This window comes from Sorex araneus, chromosome 8 (genome assembly GCF_027595985.1).
Source record: "Sorex araneus isolate mSorAra2 chromosome 8, mSorAra2.pri, whole genome shotgun sequence".
Classification (NCBI taxonomy): Eukaryota; Metazoa; Chordata; class Mammalia; order Eulipotyphla; family Soricidae; genus Sorex; species Sorex araneus.
Genome location: NC_073309.1, coordinates 8,100,398 through 8,126,429, shown reverse-complemented (window position 1 = coordinate 8,126,429; position 26,032 = coordinate 8,100,398). Strand labels below are relative to the sequence as shown.

Sequence of the window (26,032 nt, the reverse complement as noted above, 5' to 3'; positions counted from 1 at the left end):
AGTGGAGAACTATCAAATGCCTCCTTGGCAATAGGACTGCTTTCCTTTTTTGGGGGAAACCCCAACAACGGTAGTGAGTTGTGTGTTGAAACATGGAATGTAATCGAGATAAGGCATAAACGAAGTGGAACTTATCATGTACAAGGGTGGGGACTGGGGAGGTGGGAGGGGGTGGCAGGTATACTGGGGGGGTTGGTGATGGGAGATGGGCACTGGTAAAGGGAAGGGTGTTTGAGAATTGTATAACCGACATAATCCTGAGAACTATGTAAGCCTCCACATGGTGATTCAATAAAATTATTTAAAAAAAAAAAAAAAAAAAAAGCCCAGCAGTCAAGTTTCTGACTCTAGGCCCCAGAAGTGAGCCACAGATGGGAGAAACCAGGGTCATAGGATCACCAGATGGCTGGGAGTTCCCCACAACTTTTCTTATGTTCTGCCACTGATATTTTGGGGTTTGGTATGGGCAGTTAGTTTTTCCCTAAATAACACGTTGTCTGAGAGGAAATCATTCTGGTTACTAAATTGGGAAATTGCTCAACTCAATCCAGTTATAGGATGAGCTGCCACTCTTGATACATGATGAAATGATACCTTAGGAACTCTCCCACTAAAGTACTTTTGTCAGCCTCGGGCAAAGTGCAAGGTGGATGTTTCACATGTACAAGGCCCTGAGTTAATCCCCAGCTCCAAAAAAATAAATTAGTTAATAAAAAACTATTTTTACTATCACTTAATATTGCCAAGAGACATCTAATAGCCTAGTTCTCCCTTTTGGAGAACCTGACAAGCTACCGAGAGTCTATTGCCTACTTGGGAGAGCCTGGCAAGCTCCCCGTGGTGCAACCATATCCAAAATACAGTAACAGATATAAACATACCTCTCAGAGAGTTGGGCAAGCTACCCGTGGCGTATTCGATATGCCAAAAACAGTAATGATAGGTCTCATTCCCCTGACCCTGAAAGAGCCTCCAATTGTTGGGAAAGACGAGTAAGGAGAGGCTGCTAAAATCTCAGGGCTGAGTGTAATAGAGATGGTACTGGTGCCCGCTCGAGTAACTCAATGAGCAGCGGGATGACAGTGATACAGTGGTACAAGTTCTTATGCCTTATTAGTCTTCCTCTGGTTACAGGAAGAACAGTTAATATACCAGATATTAACTTTATCTTCAGGGCAAGATAAATAGCACAGGGTTAATAATGTACTTTGCCTTACGTGTGCCTAACCCTGGGTTTGAAGCTCAGCACTGAATGGTCCAGTGAACATGGCCAGGAAGGACTCACAGAGTCAGGAGTAGCCCCTCCTCCCCCTGCCCCCCACAAAATCCCCAAAACCTTACTTTCTTCATTTAATGATCTTGGAGATCTTTCCATATCTGGTATTTAAAAATGTTTCTTTTCCACAGAAGCACAATAGTTCATTACATGGATGCAACTTATTTAATACCTTCTGATTAAAGAGTATTAAGCCTTTTTGTTTTTGGCCATACCTCATGATGTTTAGAGGTCAGTCCCAGCTCTGCACTCAGGGATCATTTCTGGTGGGCTCAGGGCAGCGTATGAGATGTTGGGGATCAAACCCAGGTCAGCTACATGCAAGTGCCTTACCTGCTGTACTATCTCTCTGGTTCCTATTACGCAATTCATAACTGTTTGCTATTATTACTCCCCTCCTCCCACAAAAAAAAAAGCTTCCAGCAAACATTTTCTGAGCCAAAGAGATAGTACAGGGGTTTGGGCACTTGTGTGGAAATGGTCAGCCCCCATTTGATCCCCGGAACTCCATATGTTCCCCCAAGCACTGCTGTGATTAATCCCAGAGCAGAGTCAGTAATAAATTCTGAGTACCAAAGAGTGTGGCCCCAAAACCAAAGATCGGAAAAGACAATAAAATGCTTCCTACACACTACCTATACTGCCATAAAGTTTCACAAGTAGGACTTCAGAGGGTCAAAAGATAATAAACATCTACTAACTTGAGCAAAACAATGTTCAATTATTTTCTAACAAATTCTCCCCATTGTCTTGTGTGTGTGTGCGTGTGTGTGTGTGTGTGTGTGTGTGTGTATGTGCATGTGTGTCAGAAGCTGAAGTTCAAGGGATGAACATCTCTCTGCTCAAGAATAATAAATCAGTGCAGACTCGGTCCCACAGGAGTTAATAGGTAAGCAGACTCTAAAAGCTACCTCTCGGCCACTGGCCACAGACAGGGGAGACTCTGATTCCTGGGATATGAGAAGCAAGCCCCAACGATTATGCCAGCTTAGTGCTGGAGACAGGTTCTCTGCTGCAGTACAGGTGGACAACACAAATAGAATCTTTCCTTCAGCAGAGGAGAGGAATCAAAGCACAGGAGGGACCAGGGAGATGGCTCAAAGGGTAAAGGCCCCAAGTTTGACCCACACCATCACAGACTCCCTAAGCTATAGGACCTGTGCAATACTGCACTGCCAGGCTCAGGATTAGAACATTCATGGGGGCCAGAGAGATATTACAGGGGATGCTGGCCTTGCGTGCAGACAACCCTATCTGATTGCTGAAACCATATGTGGTCAGTCCCCCATGCACTGCTAAAGGTGATTCCTGAACACAGAGCCAGAAGTAAGTGCTGAGCACTGCCGGATGTGGAACCAGCCCCTTCCTCTGCAAAAGAAAGAATTTGTCTCTCATAGTCCTAAGGACACCGAGTTCCAAAGAGTCACATTTTTCAGCAAAATTAAAGGCTGCTCCAAATTTGACCTAACAAAAATAAAAGCATGCCTCAAGAGGATCAAACTTAGATACATGAAAATCCGATACTTGCTAAAAAAAAAGTCAACAAAATCCAGCACTCAAATATGTAAAAGTCACAATGGCCAAAATCCAACCAAAACATTATATATGCTGGGGCCAGAGAGATAGCACAGTGGGGAGACCACCTGTCTTACACACAGCTGACCCAGGTTCAATCCCTGGCACCCCGTATGGAACCCAAAGCACCACCAAGAGTAATTCCTGAGTAGAGAGGCAGGAGTAAACCCCGAGTATCACTGGGTATGACCCCAAAACCCAAAACAAACAAAACCACCAAGAGAACCCTGAAAACTTTTATCTATACACTTAATGTTTGCAAAATCAATTTTAATGTATTATGAAATTGTATCTATTCGAAATTAACTTGTGCTAACTACCTCTGAAAGGTTTACATACTGAAAATATTTTGCACTGTCCCTAATGTAGGATTAATTTATTTAAATATTATTTTGTAAGTCAGACCAATGTTTAAACCTCTGCATTATAAGAGCCCTTACATAATAAATTCCCCTGAAAAGTTACCAATTTTCATTAAAATTTCGGTCATCTTTTATTTCTGATTTTATAAAGAGCAGAAAGATACAATCAATGTCTCTGTCTTCTGCTGATAAAATGGCTCTGCTGGTTCTTAGCATTCTATCCTCCAGAGGGAGAAGCTGCTTGTAAAGTCTACAAAATACAAGAACATTTTCCCCCTCTTACACGAGAAATGCAGCTTTCCTTTGTTTGATATGCAGTATATTCCAAATTTAGACATCCTTTAGACCAAGAAAACTACAGAACATTTGGTAAACTAAATTCCTTTTACCCACAGAATTTACTCCTTTGCACGCTATAATCTCAAAGTGTACACATTTTTAAATAGCTGGGAAAGACTAGAAATGTTCTTGACCTTACTCTTCAATTAAGTTCACCTCAAGTTTTCTTGAAGGAATTTTGAAAGGATTATTAAAAAAAAAAAAGTGCAGGGTCCAGAGTAATATTATAGTGAGTAGGGCTTCTGCCTTGCTCAATCCCCAGCACCCCACATGGTCCTAAGCACAGAGGCAGGAGCGAGTCCTCAGTGCCGATGGTTGTGGCCCTGAAACTAAAGCAAAACAAAAAGGATTAGAACATTACAGTCAGTGCACTTCACATTTCTTTAAGAAAGCATAAAGTATCACCTTGAAAGGTTTTTATCTGCAGCAAAGGCAAAGGGAAGGTAAAGACCATTTATGGGCAATTTAATGGGTGGTCTATATACTATATAACACCTCATGGTGCAGCAGGAGTCACACTAATTAATGCTGGGGTTGAAAAGCCTCAAGGCTACACCCGAGTAATGCTCAGAAAGCCACATGGTACCGGTGATTGAACCTGGGTTGTGTATGTCACCTGCATAGTGTCTCCATAGCCCCATCTAAAAGAAAACTGAAATGAAGTTGGTCAGGATCACAGTAAGTGGTATGTGTACTCTGATTTGGTTCCTGAATCTCTCTGTCAAATTAAGTGTTCACTGGCATTCACACACAAACCCCAAAGCTGTCACCTAGTCAAAAATTTAACTCCCGCTTATAAATTTTGGACTTCCTGAGCGCACAGCCACATTCATGGTCATGTGACACCTCAACCTCTACAACACTGATAAACCAGAGTGAATGAGATATATTGTAGAAGGCAACCAATCTCCATTAACAAAATGTAAATACAGTAACAACATGTAACAACCTGTAACAACATCTTAGTAATCTCTTATACAAGGGCTTCCGAGCTCCATGGTAAGATAAAAAAACTTCACTTTCTCCTAAAGAAACATTTTTTGATCATCTTTTTGGCAAATTATTTATAACAATCAATATAAATTATTGAGGGCCTGCTATGGAGGCAGGCTTAAGGGGTGGTTGGGAAAACTGGAAATAATGGTGGTGGGATTGGTGTTGGAAGACTGAATGTCTATAACAAATCATCATCAACAACTTTGTAAAGCACAGTGTTTATATAAAGCCTAAGGAGAGAATAAAATTTAAATAAATAAAATATAATAAAATAAAATTCAACATTCAGGAGCTACTCCTGGCACTGCGGCTGGCGGAACCAAGTGGTGCTAGAGACTGCATGTAAAGTATGTACTCAGCCCTGTGAGCTATCTCTCTGGACCACCCCTTTCATTTTTATTCCACGTGTAATAGGCTGCTCGGTAGATGGCACTAAGTAGCAGATGGCAGATTTTATTTGTGATCAAAATTCCTCATTACATTTCCTTTCTCCTCTTTGAAATCTGTCCCATGTCATGCAGCTTATCACATTACAGAGCTGATCTGGCCAATGCTGGAACTGGGAAGCTGGAACTGGGAATTCTGTGGCTTGAAGGCTTAAACTACAACGAAATCTTTCTGGCTACCAGGGCAGCTTCTTTAAATGTCATCTATTTTCTTATTTTGGTTTTTAAAGCCATACCTGAGGGTGCTGGGGCTACTCCCAGCTCCGTGCTTGGGACTGCACCTGGTGGTGCTCGAGGGACCGTGTGGTGCTGGGAGTCGAACCCAGACCTCTTCTTGACTATCATTCTACTTTCACCATTTACATTATACATCACATGTAATTTTTCTGTTGTTGTAGTTTTTCTGGGGGCCCACACCCAGCAATACTCAGGGGTAATCCTGGCTCTGCACTTGGGGATCACTCCTGGTATTGCTCAGGGGGCCATGTGGGGTGCTGGGGTTGGCCTCATGCAAGGCAAGAATCTTACCTGCTGTACTATTGCTCCAGCCCCCTCATATGCTATTTATTAAAAGATATACAAAAACGTTTTAAGAATTTGTTCTATTTTGCAAGAGTATAGACAAAGGGATTCAAGACAGTATCCATTTTCACTAAGACTCCCTGAAAGAGTTATTCAATAAGAGCATTTTACAAGTACTTTAAATCCCACACTCAATCTAACCTAATTTGCTAATTGCAAGAAAATTATTAAAACTGAATGAGAATAGATGCTTGGATCTCCTAATTCATTGTTTTTAGATTCCAGTCCACACTCCTTGTTCCTCCACACTCTATTTTAATGCAGATACAAGGGTTAGTATTGGCACAGTTCTGAAAGCCATCATTTGAAATTCTTTCTTGAAAGTTCCAAATTTATCTAACTCAAGCAAAAAAAAGAAAAAATCACTTACCAACTTCTCATTTTGTAAGACTTAGAGTTCCTCTCAAGTTCAAAGAGCTACAGCAACCCTTACTATTCATAACAGGGAATGCGGAAGATAAGATCCATCCACCAGCCAGATCAAGGAGGCTTTTTTGGTTTTTAGGTCACATCCGGCATTGCACAGGGGTTACTCCTGGCTCATGCACTCAGAAATTACTCCTGGAGGTGCTCGGGGGACCATATGAGGCTAGGAATCCCCGGGTAGGCTTCGTGCAAGGAAAACACACTACCCGCTGTGCTACTGCTCCAGCCCCAAGTAGGAGGCATTTTAAAGCAGTTAAATTAAGGATTTCTTGATATGAACTACTGAAATAATGAAAAGTATTAAAGAGCTGTTTCTGCTATTCCCAACCATATCACTCACTGTCATCCCGTTGCTCATCGATTTGTTCGAGCGGGCACCAGTAACGTCTCTCATTGAGAGACTTATTGTTACTGTTATTGGCATATCCAATACGCACGGGTAGCTTACCAGGCTTTGCCGTGGGGGCTCAATATTCTCAGTAGCTTGCCGGGCTCTCCAAGAGGGGCAGAGGAATCGAACAGGGTCAGCCGTGTGAAAGTCGAAAGCCCAACCGCTGTGCTATCGCTCCAGCCATATCAACACCATCAAATTTGTCCTTTTCTAGTGGCACTTACTACTGTATAACTGGTACTGTGAGTTTCAATAATTTTTTTGTCTTTTTGTAGATCAATGTTGGCCAACAAAAATATGATGCGAGCCACGAATTTTGTATGTTGTAGTATGAACACTACAATAAGAAAAGTAACACTGGGAGCCAGGGAGATAGAGCAAAGGGCTGGAGCATGTGTCTGGAATGCACAAAACTCTAGTATGCTCTCTGGCAGGTGTGGCTCTGGGGGTACCACTGCCAGATGGCCCTGGGGACCCCAGAGATGCCAGGATGTGAACAGCATGACACTGGTGACTCACAGCAGTCGCCTCAGTTCTGCTGGGTAGAGAATCACCAGTCGTGACCCCAGGCCCACGGTCACTATTAAGGAGGCTTCTCCCAAAATTAAACCACATAAAATTGGGGCCCAGGAGCTGGAGTGATAATACACACTGGTTAGGGCACTGGCCTTGCATGCAGCCAACCCAGGTTTAATCCCCGGCACCCCATACAGTCCCTGAGCCCAGTCAGGTGTGATCCTGATACTGGCAATGGGATTGGTGTTTGAAAATTGTTAACCTGAAACTTGATTATGAATACCTCATGGTACCTCAATAAAATACTTCATGGTACCTCACATCATGGTACCTCAATAAAAACAATTTAAAAAAAAAAAATTGGGTCCCACGGATGGTTTTGTAGAAAAAAGTACCTGCCTTACAAGTGTGAGACCTCAAGTTTGATTCCTGGTGTTAGTCTCATGCTTCAAGCACAATCCCAGCCGCTCGTATTAAAAAGAAAAAAAAAATGGGGGAAGCCATATACAGCAATACTCAGGGTTTACTCCTGGCTCTGTGATCAGGGTTCACTGCTGGCAGACTCGGGGAACAGTATGGGGTGCCAGGAATCAAACCCGGGTTCACCTGTATGGGAAGCCCTGCCTGCTGTCCTGTCCCTCTGACCTGTAGTGGAGACTCTTGTACTGCAACTGGCCTTCCCCCAGGCACACCACAGTCATATGACTGTGCATGAGCGTGAGAGTGAGTGTGACTCTGTGTGTGTGCGTGTGTGTGTGTGTACACGCGTGCTACCATGCACCATGACCCTCATCAGCAGAGCAATTGCAAAGGGAAAAAAACGAAATAATATAAAAACTAAAACTGTTTTTGGGGCCAGAGAGATAATACAATGAGGAGGGATTCAATCCCCAGCATCCCATACTGTCCCCGCAGTGATCCCTGAGTTAGAGCCAGGGGTAAGCGCTAAGCACCACCAGGTGTGGCCCAGAAACAAACAAAAAAGTAAAACTGATTTTAAGGTATTTAACCCAGTATTATCACATGATTTCAATATAGGAATCAATACAAAAGGAAGGGAGAAAAGTAAGAAATAAAGCTGATTTTAATGCAATATTACCACATGGTCTCAATATAAAAACTGAGGTACTTCACATTCTTTTTGTAGAAATCTTTGAAACCAAGTGTATATTTTAGAGTCGCAGGACATTTTTCTGTTGTACTTTGTTTCGTTTGGGGGCCATACCGAACTGTGTTTGGGAAGTACTCAGGAGCCCATATACAGCGTCAGGGATTGAACCTGGGTTGGCTGTGTGCAAGGTAAGCGCCATACCCATTTATACTCTCTCTCTGGCTCTTAGAATATCTCAATTCATACCATGAAAGTTTCTTTGGTCTATTTTTCAGTTTGGCGGTCACACCGGATGGTGCCCAGGTGTCCAATCATATGCAGTGCCAGGAATCTAACAGTTTGGCTACTTGTAAAGCAAGTCTTATCCCCTGGACTTATCACCCTGACACCCAGACAATGTTGTATCAGTTCAATAGTCACATAGATATAGCTTGTGACTAGCACCCTGGAAGCGCAGGGGGACAGGCACTGTCTCACAGTTTCGAATCCTAATTCCATCACTTCCCAGCCTTGTGTTAATTAACCTCAGTCTCCTTACTAATAATGATATTAATAATAATGCCCAGAATGCATCAGGTCTCTCAGGATCCAGAAAGTCCTCAAGATTGTTATTATCTGTGTCAGAGAGACATTATACTGGGTAAAGCATTTGCCTTGCATGAGGCTGACCTGGACAAATTCGATTCTGGGCACACATATGGTCTCCAAGCATCACCAGGAGTGATCCCTGAGTGCACAGCTGGTGGGGGAGTGTATATACGTGTAAATATACACACATATATTTATAAACATTTGTTTATAAACAATTTTCATTATTACTAAATTATTTTTGAACACATTATGGAATATATATCACTTTATCTTTTGGCCTGTTCAAGCATTTCATTTTCTTCCAAAGAACAATGAATTATCAAGCTATAATACTGTAAAGCTTTTTATTAAGAGATTTCTTTAGACATGTTTTCCATAGTGGCTGGGGCAAAAGTACAGCGGTTAAGGTGTTTGCTGTGCACGGGGCTGACCTCGGTTCAATTTCCGGCACCCCATATGGTCTTCCAGCACTGCCAAGAGTGATCCCTGAGCACATGGTCAGTAGTAAGCCCTGAACACCGCTAGGTGTGGCCCAAAAGCAAAAAAAAAAAAAAAAAAAAAGAAAATAAGTGTTTGCCATAAATGACAATGCTGCTTTACAAAGTTAAGTGCTAATCAGAATATTTTTACTCCACTTGGATTAAAGCATCCCATTTCGGGACTTTTCTTGGAAAACCTGTCTGTGGTACATAGTAAGACTTTTAATAATCTGAGCTCTGAAAAAATAAATCTCAAACTCTCCAGTGAGTCCAGCTCCCTGAACATCTCAAAGCATCTCCATTTTCACCTGTGTTTATGATTATCTCACAAAATTGTACTTCTACAGACCACTGAATCACCCGTACCAGAGTATCAGAACCAAAGGCTTGTCAGCGGCAACCCAACCTTAGAGTTTCTCAAAGCACAGTCCAGGGCCGGAAAGATAGTGCAGGGCTTAACGTGCTGCTTGCCTCATACTCGGCCAAACCTAGCTCAAATCCCAAGTGCCACTTAGCTAGGGGTCACTCGTAAGTACAGAGCCAGGAATAGCTCCTGAGCAACTGCAGGTGTGGTCCCCAAACAAGACAACAAACTACGTGCCACTGGTAGGAAGCAAGATGATTTCAGGTGGTCATTACGTACTTCAACAACCACGTGCTCAGTTGACTTTTATTTATGGGGGGCAGGGTGTCTGTGTTGAGGTTTGGAGCCACAGCCAACAGTACTCAGATGAATTCTGGTTCTGAGATGAGCAGCAAGGGACCCCTGCTAGTGCTCAGGGGACCATACATGATGTCAGTGATTGAAATGGGCCAGCAGCAAGCAACACAAGCACCTTAACCAAGTGCACTATCTCTCCTGGGTTTAATGTATACTAGAGAAACAGAGCTGGGCAAAGCCCAACCTCTGCGTGAGGGAGGGCCAGGTGTGATCCCGGCAACCCTGAGCAATCAGTCAGGAACAGCCCCCAGCACAATCAGATATGACCCCAAAATTCACACCCTTCCCCACAGAAAAAGAATGTACTATCTGGACCAGAGCGATAGTACAGCAGGTAGGGCGAATGCTGTGCAAGCAACTGATGCTGGATCAAGCAACTGATGTTGGATCCCCGGCACCCCATATGGTACTCGGAGCACAACCTGGAGTGATGTCTGTACGCTGAGCCAGGAGTAAACCCTGAGCACTATCAGGTGTGGCCAAAAGACAAAAACAAAACAAAACAAAACAAAGCACTATCTGCATGACACCAAGTTATTAACATTCCCTTCCCTAAGTTCTTTGATTATGGTTTCCTTTATCAAGACATCCATCTGGAAGCAATGGCGGTGTACTAGGGTTCCCAGAATGACAGGTGCAGAACAGGAGATCGATAAGGTCTTGATTGTGTGGTTAGGCTATTTCTAACCACAGTTAGCACAGGAAGAAATTCCATAGAACTCACACAACCATAAAATATCCTAAAGCCAAACAATGTTTGAATTAATTGCTGTTTTGCATTATTCTTATAATCATTTCCTCCCATGAATGGATAAGGCATTGGGAGCCGGTTACGTAAACTCTTAGAAGCTAATCAATATATACATACAGAAAACAGTCAGAAAACTAATGCAAGTAACGGGAATCTTGGAAACGGTACTATCACACAAAGTTCTCTTTTAACACATGAAGAAACAGACTTAGGGCATTAAATAAAAATGACTTGCTTGTAGTAATACAATTAGCTAATGGCCGTAACGGTTCATGGTGCCTAGTTCAGGCCCTGTGCTCTTCTAAAGATTCAATACAAATAGGGAAATAAATCAAAATTCTTTTACTATGCTAGTATAATCATGGTTAAGGTAAAATGGGATTTGAGTATCTTTTCATTATGCAGAAATTCTGCTCAAGATGGGCTCAAACTAATCATTAAATCAGCTCTGTCTGATAATGCCGATCTGTCTACCTGGGAAATCTAATACCTTGGGGCATAGGAGCTTTGCTAACCGTTGTTCCTGGTAGTAAAAGGCTTGGTTCTATTTCCATGTGACCCTTCTCAGTTTGAGTTCACTTATGAACCCCTGGCATTCTCAATAGTCAAATACTCACAAGCTGAAATCATCTACAGAAAATTAAAGATTGTTCTTACTTGGGGACACAACTGGGGTGCTCAGGGGTTACACCTGACTCGGTGCTCAGGGGACCATGCATTGCCAAAGCCGAGCCTGGCCTCCCAGGTATAATAATACATGTGCTCCATCCAGCCCTTTGAGGCATCTCCCTGGCCTCAAAATTATATTCTCTAAAATCAAAGTAAACTTGCTGAATACCAGTTCTACTACGTCCTTTATCTCTAGGATATAACCTTCACTAAACTGAGTCTGGTCTTTGACTAAAATAAAAGGGCCCTAGAAAAAGTGCAGAGGGTAAAATACTTGCGCTGCACACAGCTGACCTGGGTTCAATCAATCCCCACACTGCATATGGTTCCGAGTGCGTCAGGAGTGATCTCTGAGCACAGAGCTGGAGTAAGCCCTGAGCATTGATGGGTGTGCCTCCGCCGCTCCGCTTCCTCCAAAAAAAAAAGAAGTCTGTGTTTAGGGGCTGAAGAGGTGGCTCAACGGGATGAATGCATGCTTTGCATGTGGGAGACATGGGTTAAATCTCTTGCACACATGATTCCTTGTGCACCATGTCGAGAGACCTTCAAGCATAGAGCTGGGAGGAACCTCTAGCACTGCCAAGAGGTGATCCAATTCCCACCCATCTCCCACAAAAAAGACGTAACTGCATGTAAAGTATAGCTAAACTGCACCTACACTATACATTAGTTCAGTTCTCCTTGGTCATTTAGTTATATTTCATGAAAGAATGTTTTTTAAAAAGCCTCTCAGATAAGAGGCAGTAAGTCCACTACTACTATACTACTCCTTACACTACTCAGGAATCACTCCTGGTGGGGCTGGGGGAACCATTTGGGACACCGGGGATCAAACCCAGGTCAGCCGCGTGTAAAGCAAGCACCCTACCTGCTGTACTATCACTCCAGTTCCTAAACACAGAGGCTGTTTTAATCTGCTGCCCTAAAACACATTAGACTGGGGGCTGAAGGGACAGTACAGAGGGTAGGGCTCTTGCCTTGCATGCAGCTGACCTAGGTTCAATCCCATAGTCCCCTGGGCACCATCCCCCCATAAGACATATTGGACAAAGTTATTGGTTAAAATCACTTAAAAGTAACCATAAATATCTTAAAATACATTTTGCAAGCGACTTACTATGTTGAATACTATACTAGGAAATCTTAAAATAACTGAATTGGGACTGGAGAAATAGTCCAGTGGGTAGGGCACCTGCAGTGCACACAGCTAACCTGAGTTTGACCCCCTAGTACCCCATATGGTCTTCCAACCCACCAGGAGTAAGCCCTGAACACTACTGAGTGTGGCTGAAAAACGAAACAACTACTGTGTGTGTATAATATTCACACACACGTGCGTGCACATACACACACGAACTTAAGACTTAACCTAACATTATATACTCCCCTCTTATTTCAAAACAAAAATGTAGTTCTCTATATTGCCATCTTAACTTTCAATAAGCTAATCTGGGGACGTGGCTTAGCAGTCAAGTACTTACATCCATGTATGTATGAAGCCCTGGGTTCAACCAGGCACCACCACCCCCACCGATAAATAAATAAATAAATAAAATGTAATAACGACAAAAACTAAATATGTGCGAAGCCTTTCACAATTCTAATGTTAAGTGGCAGGAGCAATAGCATAGCTCACAGGGCACTAGTTTTGCGCATGGCCAACCTGGGTTCGCTCCCTGGCACCCCAAACCTTTCCCTGAGCACAGAGTGAGGAGTAAGCCCTAAGCACTGCCAGGTGTCACCCAAAGACAAACAAAAAGTTCTAATGTCAAGTATAAAGAGAGAATTCTTCCCAGAATTTGTAGCCAAAGGGATGAAAAGGCACATGTCAGGTACAGTAGGTAAAGCACCTGCCTTGCATGCAGACTGATCCTTGGCACCACAGAGGGTCCCCTGAGCATCACCAAGGGTAATCCCTGAGCACAGAGCCAGGGTATCAGCCCTGAGCAGCGCCCACCGTGGCCCAAAAACAAAATGCAGCACACGTCCACTTTTATACCAAGTAGCTGCACTTAGATAAATAGCAAGTACAAAACTTCAAATGTGCCTACCTGGTTTACTGATTTAAGTTATAGTCTTTTAAACATAAATATCAGATATGACTCCTTCTCAAACTAAACCGAACACTCTTCCTTTTATCATTGTTAAAGGAAAAAAATAGTAGTTCAAAAATAGTTCTACCTTGGGCCAGCGAGATAGGATAATGAGCTAGAGAGCCGAGTTTATCCCTGACATCATCATATACTCTGAGGACTGCCAAGTGTGGCAAAATATAAAGAAACAGACAAATAAATATATGTACACACAAATATATATACACGCACAAAAATTCCACCTCCTGAAAAATATCTTTTTCAAAGATATTTCAATATCCTTGAATATTGCTGGATATGCTGGGACCATATCCAGCAGAGCTCAATACTTACCCCTGGCTCTGCACTCAGAGATCACTCCTGGCAGGGCTCGGGGGACAGGGATCAAACACAGGTTAGTCACATGCAAGGTAATTGCCCTATGTGTTGTACTACTACTCAGGCCACTCTGGTGAGTCTAGAAGTCAAAAGTAAAGCAGAAAATGGCGAGACAGCTCCTGTATTTGTAGTGTATGTTTTGCATATGTAAGTCCCAGATTTCATCCCCAGCATGGCCTGGTCCCTGAGCCCTGCAGGGTGTGGCCCAAAAGGAACCAAAAGTAGAAACAAAAACCAAGGAAAGCAAGGACTGTACTTTCAAACCCAGTTCTTTATATAATTAATGCAAAGAAGATCACTATTTACTAAATTCAGCTGACCCCCCAACTGGTGAAATCTACATTCTTTATAGATTACATATGCTGCTATACAGTTCTATGTATATGATAAAGGAAGACTGACCCCACAAATTCGAAAATGTTCCTAATTCATACAGAGAAAGACCAGGACTCCTTCAATGAGCCACTTTTTACCATTTTCCCTAGTAACATCCCATTCCTACCACAAACCACTAATAAAGTGTCTAGTCACCAACATTAGACTCCCAGTCTGAGGGAATAACATCTATGATACATCCTCCAAAGGCCAAGAAGAAAACTGCCAAGAAACCCGACAGTTAAGGATTTTAATAGAGGAGTGGCAGCAGAATGAAAAATAACGAATTATCCTTATCGTCATGTCTTCAAGACGTAAATGAGAGGTCTCCCAAGACCCCTCATTTCTGGTCACTCTGGAAACTTGCTTTCACTCTGTTCCCCATCTTTTCCTCTTGTGAATGACTTTGTACACAATTAAAGCAAATATCACAGTGAGGATCGCCGAGACTAGCAATTTTCTACAAACCATGGCATTCCCGTGACCATAAACACACCTTAGACAATTCTGATACAACCCATAGTTTCCATTCACTTGTCAACCACTGGGCCTGATCCTACAGACCCAAACCTTCAAAATAAAACAAAATACAACAACAAACAAAATTTCCAAGGGAGTATCCTTGCCAGGTTTGCACCCGAACTTCTGAGAACTGACGATCTGATAGGCTACATGTGCCTACATGATAAAATCTAGGAAAGAAAGCCTCTGTCACTCCCACGGCAGGGCATGCCAGCATCACATCCAGGTTAACTGTTACACTCGTGTCCGGACGTCAGAGACGAAACCCCAGCGACCCAATCCCAGATACTGCGTGCGTGTCACCGCTTCCAACGCGGTGCAACTTTCTCAGCTTTTGGAACTCGAAAAGCACTGACAGCTTCGGCTTGAAATAACTAGGAAAAGGAACCAAAAGTAAAGGGGAGCGGGGGGTGGGGGGGCGGGAGGGGGGCTGGGAAGTGTACAGTCTTTCTTCGATCTTAGCACCCGCCAAGATCACGGATCCTCTAGGATCTGCAAAAAAAAGCGGGGGAAAGACGGGGGAAGCGGGCTGGCAGACAATACACATCCGAACAGAATCCGAGTTCCCCAAACAACCCCCTCAACTGCCCGCCGAGAAACAGCAGATCATTCTTGACCGGCTCAAAGGACGCCAATGTTTTAATTAAAAAAAAAAAAAAAGAGGGGGGTCCTCGTTGAGGGGGAGGGGGGGTTGGCTACAGATGATCCCAGTAGAGGGAAAAGGGGTCGAAATCCGAGGCAGGTCGAAGGCGAGGAGCCAGTGTGCTCGGAGCATCACACAAAAGACCCGGAACAAACATAAACCTGCTGGGGGTTGAGGGGGGAGGGGTTGCTCGGCCCGGGGCCAGCGGGGGCCGGGGTCTCGGCCGCAGCTGGCGGCCCGGGCCGCGGAGGGCGGGAGGGGGCGAGGGTGCGGCTCGGGGCAGGGCGAGGGGGAGCGGGTGCAGCCCCGAGGCGGGGGGAGCGCGAGAGCGCGAGAGAGCGCGCGAGCAGCAGCCGGGCGTGTGCGGCTCCCGAGGCCGCCGCCACCCCTGGGCCCGCAGCAGGCCCGGGCCGCCTCCTCACCTCCCGCACGTCCTGCAGGCACTCGAGCACCGCCAGGTTGTTGCTCCAGGTGTGCCGGGGGCACACGCGGGTCACGTCCTCCCTGCAGAACTCTTCCTCCGCCAGCTTCCAGCCCCCGCTGGCCCCCGCTCCGCCCCGCCGGCCCACAGGCCCGCCCGCCGGGAACGGCGGCTGAGGGGGCTGAGGCGGCTGCTGCGGCTGCTGCTGCGACTGCAGCTGGGGCTGCTGCTGCGCCTGCTGCTGGAGCTGCTGCTGGTGCTGCGAGGACTGAGGTATCTGGAGCAGCTGCTGAGCCTGCCCGCCGCCTCCCGCCTGTCCTCCGAAGGACCCAGGGTTACCCCCCGCGCCCGGGCCTTGGCTGTGGAGTTTCCGGGCCCCGGCCGCGGCGAGGAGCAGCAGCTGCAGCGCCGCCGACAAGCGGAACATCCTCCGTACACGTCCACACGCCGCCATCTTGGGTCCGCGGCGAGCTCGACGCACCCGCCGGCGCGGCGTATTTAAATGAGGGGGCGGGGCCGGGGCCGGCGGGGCGCAGCCGGGCTCCGCCCCGGCCGGCGCGGGCGCCGCGAGGAACGAGGCCGCGCTCGCCGCTTCCCACGCCCTCGACCTCGGCGGGCACGCGGCGCGCTTTGCCCCGCGACTCGCTGGTGCGCGGCCCGCGGGAAATGGAGAAATAGGCCTGCCTAGGGTGGCTCTCGCCCGACTCCCTTCGTTGGCGTCGCAGGAAAATGAAAAGGACGCGGGGGCGCCACAAACAAGATGGCCGGTACAGCGTGTCGTCCGTTCCACGACTTTGAAGAAGAAGAAGAAGAAAAAAACTTTATATGTGCCGAGGGGAAACTTTACAAGTTCAGGTGGATTCCGGAATCGGAGAGGCCCCGCCTGACTCCCTCCGTCAGCCTCGGAAGTCTAGCCCGGGAAGACCGGAGCGTGGAAGGAGGGCGGAGGAGCACCGAGCCCGGCACCGGAATAGAGCCGCCTAGAATCCGGGCCTGCGGGCGCCCAGGCACATCCCTGCAGCTTCTGCGTCTCTTCTGCTCGTGGGCGCATGTGAGACCCGTCTGATGTCGAATATGATTGTGAAGATAAAGTGCCTGACCCACAAAAGAAAGTTCAAAAACATACCTTTGAGGTTAAGCCTGTGCATTGGGCAAGTTTTTTGTTTTGATCCGGTTTTGGTGTTCATACCCAGCAGTGCTCAGGGCTCGCTCCTGGCGGTGCCTGGGGGACCATGTACGGTGCATGGAATCTAACCCGGCAAGGCAAGCGCCTTAACCCCTGTACCAGCTGTCCGACCTCTAGTGAAAGTTCTTGTAGACTCTGCACTAAACATCTTCAGCTTCCTGCGATGTTGCTTACTGGCAGAGTGAGCCTTGCACGGCGAGGCCGCCTGTGCATACCTGTAATAGAGTTTATTTTTATTTTGTGTTGCGGCCACAAGCCACCATGCTCAGGGATCATTCCTGGTGGTGCTCGGGGACCCCTCGATCTGCATCACCCGTGTGATTGGCAGGGAGATCCTCCTAGCTATAACCTACAGCAAAGGGAAGGCAGGGGAGGGGAGGAATATTAGATACATATATTCCTGATGTTAATCTTAATCTCTTACTGTGCTAATTCGTCAGTAGAACTTAGTTTAGCTTAGTTTTGGTTTGGGGGCCGTACCAAGCAGCATTCCAGGGCTCACCTCCCCACGCAGCCTCACTCTTGCTCACTGTCCTATAAATGTTATGGGCCCAAGACATAGTGTCCAGACGGCCCACCCAGCATTACACAGTAGGTCCCTGAGCACCACCAGGCGTGATCCCTGAGCATGGTGGTTTGTGTTCACAACACTAAAATAAAAATAAATTCTGTTACAGGTATATATAGAAAATACTGTATGAGAAAGGTACTTACTATTACTGGTCTTGGACATTATGAGGAGTCTTGGTGTATATCCTGTTGACTAATGGGGTGCTAACTTGCAAGGCATAAGTAAATCTCAGGCAGGTTAGTTAAGAGATAGATATCAGCAAGAGTTCTTGAAAAATCAAAGGAGCCATTAATTTTATTATTGTTAGGGGGCGACACCAGGCTTGTACTGAGAGAGCATTCCTGGAAGTGCCCAGGGAACCTTATGAGGTGCTGGGGATCCAAGCCAGGTAGGCAGAAAGCAAAGCAAGCACCCTACCTACTACCTGTCCAGGGAGGGGCTTTTAATTGTAAAAGATGGGGTAGGGAGGCGGGACCTGAAAACTGGTGGTGGGATTGGTGCTGGAACACAGTATATCTGAAACCCATCTACAAATAACTTTGTAAATCACGGTAATTCAATATATTTTTAAAAACTATAGAGATAGAGTAAGGCCTCTTCTTACTCGTCTTTCCCAATGATTGGAGGCTCTTTCAGGGTCAGGGGAATGAGACCATCGTTACTGTTTTTGGCATATCGAATATGCCACAGGTATCTTGTCAGGCTCTGTGGTGCGGGCGGGATACTCTCGGTAGCTTGCCGGGCTCTCCGAGAGGTACGTATATATCTGTTACTGTATTTGGGATATGAATACACCATGGGGAGCTTACCAGGTTCTCCCGAGCGGACAATAGACTCTTGGTAGCTTATCAGGATCTCCAAGAGGGAGAACTAGGCTATTAGCTTCCGGGAGCTTGTGGGCCACTCTCCACATGTTCAGATGAGCCTCATGGGGGAGGTGGGGCAGGAACCCAGGTATGCAGGACCTGGGGCCGAGATCTCCAAGGCTGTTCGGATTGGGACTGGGCCTCTTCCACCCAGATCCGCCATTTTCCAGTAGCTAGGTAGTCACACCCAGAAACTAACCCTGGCGCCTTGTAATCCCATCAATGGTCAACATCCAGAGACTATAAAACCAAGCTCCCAGAAGTTAATAGCCTAGTTCTCCCTCTTGGAGATCCTGACAAGCTACCAAGAGTCTGTTGTCCGCTTGGGAGAGCCTGACAAGCTCCCCGTGGCATATTCATATTCCAAATACAGTAACAGATATATACATACCTCTCGGAGAGCCCGGCAAGCTACCCCGAGAGTATCCCGCCCACACAGCAGAGCCTGGCAAGCTCCCCGTGGCGTATTCTATATGCCAACAACAGTAAGGATAGATCTCATTCCCCTGACCCTGAAAGAGCCTCCAATCGTTGGGAAAGACAAGTAAGGAGAGGCTGCTAAAATCTCAGGGCTGAGAGGAACAGAGACATTGCTGGTGCTCGCTCGAGTAAATTGACAAACAACGGGATGACAGTGATACAATGATAGAGATAGAACATACAGTTTAAAAATAAAATATGGGTTTTGGGCTCAGTGGCAGAACACTTTCCTTGCACGTATGAGGCCTTGGGGTCAATCTCCTGCACCACAAAGAAAAAGAGAGATAGGTCTGGGTGCGCTCAGACAAAAGAGAATAAACTACCTTAAAACTCAAAAATGACAGTCTGAGGTCGGAGCAATAGTAGCTCAAAGGACATACTTTGCATTCAGGAGTCCCAGATTTGCACCCTATGAGAACTGAGAACTGCTGGGAGTGACCCCCAAGCACAGAACCAGGTGCAGCTCCTGAGCACTGCCAACCATACTCCCTCTCCTTCTCTATCTGCCCCAACAGGGCGATTCTTGCAATCTACTGAGAACAGCAGTTGCCTATCTCTCAGCTGAACTGAGGAAATCCTACACCCAGCCACAGACTGTCTGGAGATAGGAGGGAGTCATATAAGTGCCTATCTTGAAATCAGTGACCAATAAGCAATAAGAAGAAAAATCTGGGAACGTGGCCAGCTTAAGCTGTGCCAGGCAAGCATGGGCCTTTTTTATCAAGCACAAGCTCCCCAGCTAGGGGAAAGAGGATTAACCTAACCTGGTCGCCTGGCTTCATTGATTTTCAGAATGTAATAGACTATATCACTAGGTAGAATTTAATTTGACTCTTTATCGAACTGTTGCTTTCTTCTTCATTCCCCAATTCATTCAATAGATAGGCACTGAGTAATTCAATAGCCATTCGGTAATTTGGGTAATTCTGAAACCAGAGAAATTGTGTAGGAGTTAAGGCACTTCCTTGTATCCTGCTGACCCTGGTTCAAATTCTCGGAACTACATATGGTACCCCAGCACCACAAGGGTTCATCCCTGAGCACTGAGTACCTCTGGGTGTGGTCAAAAAAAAAAAAGGGCTGGGGACTGGAGCGACAGCACAATGGGTAGAGCGTTTGCCTTGCACGTGGTCAACCCGGGTTCGATTCCCAGCATCCCATATGGTCCCCCCGGCACCACCAGGAGTAATTCCTGAGTGCTTGAGCCAGGAGTAACCCTTGTGCATTGTTGGGTGTAACCCAAAAAGAAAAAAAAAACTAGAGGACAGGCATGTGAAAAACTGGATCTAAGGGCCTATAAAGATAGTACAATGGGTGGGGTGCCTGCCTTACATGGAGCTGACACAGGTTTATTCCCCAGAATCACATATGATCGCCCAAGCCTGCCAGGAATGATTCCTGAGCACAGAATCAGGATTTAGCCCTGAGGATTGCTGGGTGTGGACCCCCACTCCCTCCCCAAAAAAGAACTGGATCTGAAGTTGTCCTAGTATTCTGGCCTGCTATAATAAATGACTACAGTCTCTGTGGCTTATAAACAGCCTGAGTTTGTTTTGATTTTGGGGACCACACCTGGCTATGCTCAGGCATTACTCCTGGAGGGCGTGGGGGCCATGTGGTATGCCAAGGACTAGAACCCACATTAGCTATATGCAAAGAAAGTGCTTTTGCTTCAGTCCTTAAACAACCTAAGTTTTTCATAGTTCTGAAGGCTGCAAATCCAGAAATCAGGATGCTGACGTAGTCCAGTTCTGGCCAAGTCCAACTTGAGATTGCAGGATGCCAACTTCTTGCTGTCTTCAACTGGAGCAAGCAGCTAGGGTTTTCGGGGGGATATTATATAAAACAGAACAATGATCCCATTCATGGGATTCAATCCTCAAGATGTATTTCCTGTGCAAAAATGGGAAAAAACTACCTCTGGGGATGGATAGGTAGTATTGCCTTATATACAGTTGACCCGGGTTCGATCTTAGGCATCCCATATGCTCACCCCCCCCAAACACTGCCAGGAATGATTCCTGAGTTCAGAGCCAGGTGTAAGCCCTGAACACTGCCGAGTGTGGCCCCAGCCAAACCAAACCAAAACAAAAATGCTATCTCCTCCACTCCTTATACCATCACTTTAGGTATTAAATATTGTGGTTGTAGAAGTGGATGGATATAAACACTAGATCATGGCAAGTCTTCCAAAAGTTACAAATGCAGGAGGTTGGGGAGAAATAAGCAGGAGCACATACTTCGCATGCAGGAACCCTGGGTTCAGTGGTACCCCACATACCACCAGGACTCCCAAGCATGGATCCTGGAATAGGCCAAGCACTAAGTGTGACCACCCCCACCCCCAAGAAAAACAATAGAAAGGGCAAGTCAGGAGATCAGGTGATGGGAATCAGCATTCAAAAGGAAGACTAAGGGACAGACTGACAAGATCTAGATGAAGTGAGAAGGGAATACAGGCACTCCTTGTACAGCTTGTCACCTTGTACAGCTTTATAATTTTGTGTTAGTTTACAGACTGAAGGTTGGTGGTCAAACTCTGCATCAAGCAAGCTTCTTGGCATTCTTCTTCCTCACGTGTCCACTGAACACAACAGCCAGGTGTGGTTCCCCCCAAAAAGAAACCCACCAATGAGTTCTGCCTGAGCGGCAGATTCAGGGATCTCAGGACAGCGCTGACTTGATTGTTGGAAAGCACGTTCCTGGATACCATGATCAAAACTGCTCAAGGTGCCTTAGCCGCACAGTCCACATGTACAATGTATCCAATTCCCAAGTGGATGAGCTGATGCAGGGCAAATGTACTACATGATTACCTCTTTGCATGGTCCAGCAGTGCTCATGGGACCATGCAGTGCTGGGGCTCAAACCTAAGTCTCTCCCATGCAAGGGAAGTGCTCTATCTCTGAGCCCACTCCTCTGTCCTCAGTCACCATGCTTGCTCTAACTGTGGGTGAGAGCAAGTAGATGGAATTTCCCCAAATCATTTGGACTATTGTCCCTTAAAAACTAAAATCAGAGACTAGAGATGGTGAAACAGGTAAAGTATTTGCCTTGCAACTAGGGTCTAATCCCTGCATTCTATATGGTCTTCCAGTACCATTGCCAAGAGTGATCCATGAGTGCAGAGCCAGGAATAACCCCTAGGCACAGCTGGGTGTGGCCCCAAAACAAAAACAAAAACAAAAAAGTGTATTCAGTGCCCCCAGGTAAGAAACCTTTAAGCAAATAACCAGAAAGCGCTCCCCAGTTGCCCCTGAGAATATTGTCCCCTTCATTCCCTGTACCCTGTGGGAGCAGTATCACCCAGTTTAGGCAAAACTGAACTAGTTTGAGAAGGAAACTAAGCATTCAGCAGTGGGAGGCAGCTCGTCCTCCAAGCAGTCTCCACCATCTGTCCTCTGTAAGCGCTGTCCACGCGGTCTGAGTAGCTCTGGCTAGGGATGAAGTCCTGTCCCTGATGAAAGCAGCAGTGGCTTCACACTGCACTTTCAGTTGATTTACATCTAATGCAATCATTTTACCTTATTTCATGCTTTGTGACTATTTGTACCTTCTTCTGGATATTCAGCGCTTCTCATTTTTTCAACTAGTTTTGCATTTAAAAGTTCTTGCCTTGGGCTGGAATGATAGCACAGCGGGTAGGGTAGGGTGTTTGCCTTGCATGCGGCCTACCCAGGTTTGATTCCCGGCATCCCATATGGTCCGGAGCACCACCAAGAGTTAATTTCTGACTGCATGAGCCAGGAGTATCCCCTGTGCATCGATGAGTGTGACCCCCACCCCCCAAAAAAAAGTACTTGTCTGAAGGGCTAGAGATAATATAGAGGTAGGGTGCTTGCTTTGCATGTGACCAACCTGGCTGTGATTCCTTGAGCACTGCCACGAGTGATTCCTCAGTGCAGAACCAGGAGGAACCCCTAAGCATCATCTATCACCAGGTATGAAATAAATGAAGAAAAAAACACCCACATATGCCTCAAGGGCTAGAGAGATGGTACAGGGTTAAGATGCTTGCCTTGTAAGCAGCTGACCCTGGGAGCTGGAGCGATAGCAGGAGGTGGGGCGTTTGCCTTGCTTGCAGCTGACCCAGGTTCAATCCCAGCATTCCATGATACCGAGCACAGCCAGGAGTAATTCTTGAGCACAGAACCAGGAGCCTTGCTGTGTGTGATCCCTCTGCACACCCCCCTGCCCCCCAGCAAAGTAAACGGCTGACCCTGGTTCAATTTCCAGCACTGTGTGGTGACGAGCATGGTCACGTGTGCCATCTCTAGCAGAGCATGCACAATTGGTCCCCAGTACAACTGTGTGTGCCTCCCCCCCCCAAAAAAATATAGGCTAATGTAGAAATATTTTACCAGATTTGAGAAACAAGAGGGATGAAGGAGCAGCGATACGCAAGAAGTTAGGGATGGGGCATGAAAAGTACAGTGGGGTACTTGTCTTTCATGTGGCCATTCCAGGTTTGATCCCCAGCACCCCTTATGATCCCAAGCCCCATCAGGAATGACCCCTGAGCACAAAATCAAGAGTATGCCCTGAGGTCAGGTATGCCTGACCTCAAATAAAACTTTCATTAGGGGCAGTACCTGTAAGAAAAGCTAAATGGTGAGAGCCAGCAAACTAGACAGATATGGGTGTCATTTGTGTGTTGTAAAAAACAAGGGAGCAACTATGATGGAATTTGGCCAATGCCACTTCAGAATCTTCAAGCTAATGCTGTTTTGTTTGTTCAGTCTCAACCAGAAACGGGCCATTTTGTGTCCTAACTTCACTGCCAGGATCTTCCCTTAGCAAGTACCGCCCCCTGTGGATGCACTTACAGACCTGGTTTAGCAGCTGAAGAACAGTTAAGAAACTCCCAGTATGACATCCAGGAGGCTCATTCTCAGTTACCATGCCTGAACCAATTATTTAACCTCACAGCACTTTTCTTATGAAAATGTGTATAAAGTTTTTACAATTTATTTTGATTTTTGGGTCACAACCATCACTGTTCAGAAATTACCCCTGATCAGGGATCACATGGGGTGGCAGATTAAACCCAGGTAACCTAGGTACAAGGCAAGCATACACCTTACCTTCTGTACCGCCTCCCTGGTCCCAGCACGGTTTTAGGTGTTATGTGTTATTACTGCAAACTTAGGTTAAAAAACTGGAACTGTACTGAGTACAGTAAAGTGATATGCATAACACCTTTCAGTAACAGTATTACAAACCAGTACCTAAAAAGAAAATGAGAGAAAGGAGATAGAAAAGTATCTGCCATACTGACTTGGGGGGGAAACTCCAAATAATAACAGTAAGTTTTTGTTGAAATATTGAAGGTTTTTAATGTAGCAGCCACCTCTCTGGACTGTGAACTAAGTAAAAGCCCCACGCTGGCCGATGCGGCGTGGTGTACACCATACTATGAGGTGCGGGAAGGAGGATGAGAGGGAAAAAGAAAAAAAAAAAAAGGGAAAAGGAAAAAGAAAAAAAAAAAAGAGAGAGAGTTATGTACTTGTAGCAGTGGGGCTACATATCTCTTCATTTCCAGCAATGAAAAACTAATTATCAAATGTAGTAAGTCTGTCTCTCTTGGTTGGAAACTCCAACAACTATAGTGAGTTTTGTGTTGAATTATGGAATGTAATCAAGGTAAAGAAAAAATGAAGTGAAATTCATTAGTTATACAGTAGGGGGTAGGGGGTGGGGGCGGGGGGGTATACTGGGGTTTCTGGTGGTGGAATATGGGCACTGGTGAAGGGATGGGTGTTTGAATATTGTATAACTGACATATAAACCTGAGAACTTTGTAACTTTCCACATGGTGATTTAATAAAAAGTTTAAAAAAAAGAAAAGTATCTGCCATAGAGGCAGCTGCAGGGGTGCTGTGAGGTGAGGGGGAAGGAGGGGAAAAGAGGAAAACTGGGACATTACTGGTGAGAAATGTGCACTGGTCAAGGATGGTTGTTCAAACATTGTATGACAAAATCACAAATAGCTTTGTAACTATCTCAGTGATTCTATTTTTAAAACAGGACAAGGTTATCATTACCTATCAACAATACTTATGAGATAAACAGTTAACTCTAAGCACCCCCAAATCATTTAGGTTAAAGGGTTTGAACTTGTCAGATTCCTCATTTATTTTCTAGGCTGAACCCATGACTGAAGAACCCAGCATCTAGAGTTTAGATGTTCTACTTCCTTTTTATCAATTTGACAAATCGTAGCAACTGTGGCCCCTATTCCCTCTTTTTGAGGGGAGCAGGGTTTGGGCTACAGCCAGTTGTGCTCAGGGCCTGCTCCAGACTCTGTTTCAGCAGGGTGCCAGGGAATGAATCCAGGTTGTATGTGTGCAAGGCTAACACCCTACCCACTGTACTGTTTCTGGAAGTACTCTAGGGACTCTGGAATCAGATTCAGGGCCCGGCTTCCAAATACCTAAAAGCATTTAACGTTCTCAGGGACTAGGGGTGTAGAGGGTTCTTATAAGAAAAATTTGAACATCTGAGATGATTGCTTCCTTTCTTGGCCTTGGGCAAGTGAACTGCTAAGGTGAGGTAAAAGATGCAGTTTGCCCTGTAATGTGAATATTATCCCTCTTTCCACTGGAGTCCGATCGAAGTGTCAGAACTTCACTAGGTCTGAACCCCACAGCATTTTCTCCTCCTCCCCCCTTGTATTTTTATTTTTTGGTGGTTCTGGTGGTGCCAGCATCCAACCCAAGTTTTCACACATGCAAGGCAAGTACTTTAAAACTGAGTAACATCCCTGACCTCCCTTCCCTGCCCAGTTTTGGGGTTTTTTAGATTACAATTGCCCGTGACCTGGAGTACCAGGATCTGAATGAGGTGAGCTCATACAACGCATATGCCTTAACTCCTCAACTATCTCTCTAGAAACTCTCTTTTCTTTTGAAGTTTTTTCAGAGAAAATATGGAGCACTGTATTCGTAAGTTTATTTATATACTATATGGGTTTTAGTCCTCCTGGAATTTAGACTATTTCATTTGCTGTTCAGGTAGAAAACATGTTCATTCTTTCCAGACTACCATGATTTATAGCAGTAGAATTTCTAGAACAAAGAAACTGAGATGAAGCCATAACTAAGCTAAGTAAAAACCCAGGGGCTCACATATGACTTGTGTTGCTGCCAAGGACTAAAAAGAAGAAAAAAGTATCCTCCCTCTCTTCCCCCACATTACAGTCTCCTTACATAAGACATTTACTTCAGGGCCTGGAAGATAATTTGAAGGGTAATAGTGCATACTTTC

The 26,032-nt window shown here is 45.6% G+C and overlaps 1 protein-coding gene across 1 annotated transcript in view; it reads right to left on the bottom strand.

The window, feature by feature from the left end:
* Nucleotides 1-16,134, bottom strand: part of GLG1 (golgi glycoprotein 1) — a 115,049-nt gene extending 98,915 nt beyond the window's left edge. Inside the window, exon 1 of the mRNA XM_004600525.2 lies at nucleotides 15,665-16,134. Within this exon, the coding sequence (XP_004600582.1) occupies nucleotides 15,665-16,117 (453 nt within the window). The 5' untranslated portion in view covers nucleotides 16,118-16,134. The remainder of the gene's footprint in view (nucleotides 1-15,664) is intronic.
* Nucleotides 16,135-26,032: the final 9,898 nt, after the last annotated feature.